Source organism: Elephantulus edwardii, unplaced genomic scaffold (genome assembly GCF_000299155.1).
Source record: "Elephantulus edwardii isolate Elephantulus edwardi_28Jun2011 unplaced genomic scaffold, EleEdw1.0 scaffold00217, whole genome shotgun sequence".
Lineage (NCBI taxonomy): Eukaryota > Metazoa > Chordata > Mammalia > Macroscelidea > Macroscelididae > Elephantulus > Elephantulus edwardii.
This window is the reverse complement of record NW_006399967.1, coordinates 2,047,550-2,049,671: the sequence shown is the minus strand read 5'-3', so window position 1 is coordinate 2,049,671 and position 2,122 is coordinate 2,047,550. Positions and strand designations below refer to the sequence as shown.

The 2,122-nt window shown below is 69.0% G+C and overlaps 1 protein-coding gene across 1 annotated transcript in view; it reads left to right on the top strand.

Moving 5' to 3' along the window:
• DOT1L (DOT1-like histone H3K79 methyltransferase) overlaps positions 1-2,122 on the top strand; it is a 40,525-nt gene that overhangs the window by 33,985 nt on the left and 4,418 nt on the right. The window contains exons 27-28 of the mRNA XM_006897979.1: positions 397-1,329; positions 1,993-2,080. Of these exons, the coding sequence (XP_006898041.1) occupies positions 397-1,329; positions 1,993-2,080 (1,021 nt within the window). The remainder of the gene's footprint in view (positions 1-396; positions 1,330-1,992; positions 2,081-2,122) is intronic.

Here is a 2,122-nt window from a genome sequence, read left to right as displayed (position 1 = left end):
CCCACTTGGCCTCAGTCACCTCAGTGTCCAGGCCCCTTTTCCTCTCACCCTCACCGCCCACTTGGCCTCAGTCACCTCAGTGTCCAGGCCGTTTTTCCTCTTGCCCTCACCGCCCACTTGGCCTCAGTCACCTCAGTGTCCAGGCCGCTTTTCCTCTTGCCCTCACCGCCCACTCGGCCTCAGTCACCTCAGTGTCCAGGCCGCTTTTCCTCTCGCCCTCAACCCCCCACATTCGGCCTCAGTCTCCATGGTGTCCATGCTGTTAAGGCTCTCGCCCTGGCTCCCTCTGCTGTGGTCATCATGGTCCATGTTGGCCGTCATGGGCAAGTCGAGACCCTGTAGGGGCCGGAAGCATGCTGGCCAGGACCCTCATGCATGTGCCCTGCCTCCCGCCAGGTGGTGGCCTGACCAGCCGGAAGCCAGCACCCACTGGTGAGCCGGTCAACAGTAGCAAGTGGAAGTCCACTTTCTCTCCCATCTCGGACATCAGCCTGGCCAAGTCTGCTGACAGCCCGCTGCAGGCCAGCTCTGCCCTGGGCCAGAACTCCCTGTTTGCCTTCCGGCCCGCCCTGGAGGAGTCCAGCCCCGCAGACACCAAGGGGGCCTTGCACCCCAGGAAGACCTTCGCAGGCTCCCTGGCCGGGGCTGACGGGTCCATCCCCAGCACCAACGCTCCCAACGGCTTCACCCTGGGCGGGACCCTGGCCTCCGACCTCAGTTTACACAGCTTCAGCGATGGTGCTTCTCTCTCCCACAAGACCCCCGAGGTGGCCGGGCTGAGCTTCCCCTCCCAGCGGGGCAAGGAGACCAGTGCCCCGGAAGCCAACCCCTTCCTGAGCAAGAGACCACTGGATGGACTGGGCAGCCTGAAGGGGGAGGCCAGCAAGGAGCTGGGCCCAGCCCTGAGCGGCACGTCGGAGAAGGCAGTGGGGCCGCCCAGCGGGAAGGCAGGCCGAGGCCGTGACCGAGAGCTGGATTTCACCCACGGCCACAACCTCTTCATCTCGGCTGCCACCGTGCCCCCCGGGGGCCTCCTCACCGGCCCGGGCCTGGCCCCGGCGGCGTCCTCTGCAGGCACCCATGCCCCCTCCGGCCAGACGCACCGCCCTTTCCTGGGCTCCTTCCCCCCTGGTTCGCAGTTCACACTGGGCCCCGTGTCCCTGCAGGCCAACCTGGGCTCGGTGGCCGGCTCCAGCGTGCTGCAGTCCCTGTTCAGTGCCGTGCCGGCCGCTGCAGGCCTGGTGCACGTGTCATCTGCGGCCACCAGGCTCACCAACTCGCACACCATGGGCACCTTCTCTTCTGGCGTCGCGGGCGGAACTGTTGGAGGTAGGGCGGCGTGCTTCTCCGCCGGCATCTCCGCCGGCATCTCTCGGCCGGCACCCGGCCCTGGGGCTCCTCGGGCGGGCGCAGCCCCTTCTAAAGGCAGGCACGGCCGTGACCACGCTGGCATCCCTGTGTCCACGGGGAGAGGCATGGCTTCTGTCTGGGTGGACACAGACCGTTGAGCTGAGCGCTCAGGCTGGGCGTGGTGGCCCGCCTGCTCTCCGAGGGCACATGAGCCCTCCGTGCCCCCCCACCGAAGGGCTCTGTGGGGTGTTGTGAAGCTGCAGTGTCCACAAGCGAGTGCCGAGCGTGGCCCTGGGCAGTGCCCTGGACAGCGCGGGTCTTTGGCCCCCCTGCAGCAGGGTGGGCAGGCCCTCCCGCAGCGCCTGCCCCTGGACAGCGCGGGTCTCGGGCCCCTGCAGCAGGGTGGGCAGGCCCTCCCGCAGCGGCCCGCGGGGTCAGGGCGAGGAGCGTGGTGCTGGGAGCCCGGCCTGGCTGGCCGCCGTCCTCGGGCCCGCGAGCCCCCAGGTAAGTCGCTGTGGCTGCCGCTTGCTGCTCTGCCCCGCACAGGTGCTCCTGGCCGCCGGCTGCGTGTCTGCCCGGGCACCCTCTCCGCTTGCCGGGCGTGCCGCCTGTTGAAGCTGCGTTTTTCTCTCCTGTCCGCAGGTGTCTTTAACCACGCGGTGCCTTCTGCCTCTTCGCATCCGCTCGGAGCCAGTTTCGGCAGCGGGGCTGTCTGTGGCAGTGCCACGCTGAGCCCCGCCGCGCCCCCGGCGGTGGCCAGCACCCCCGCCGC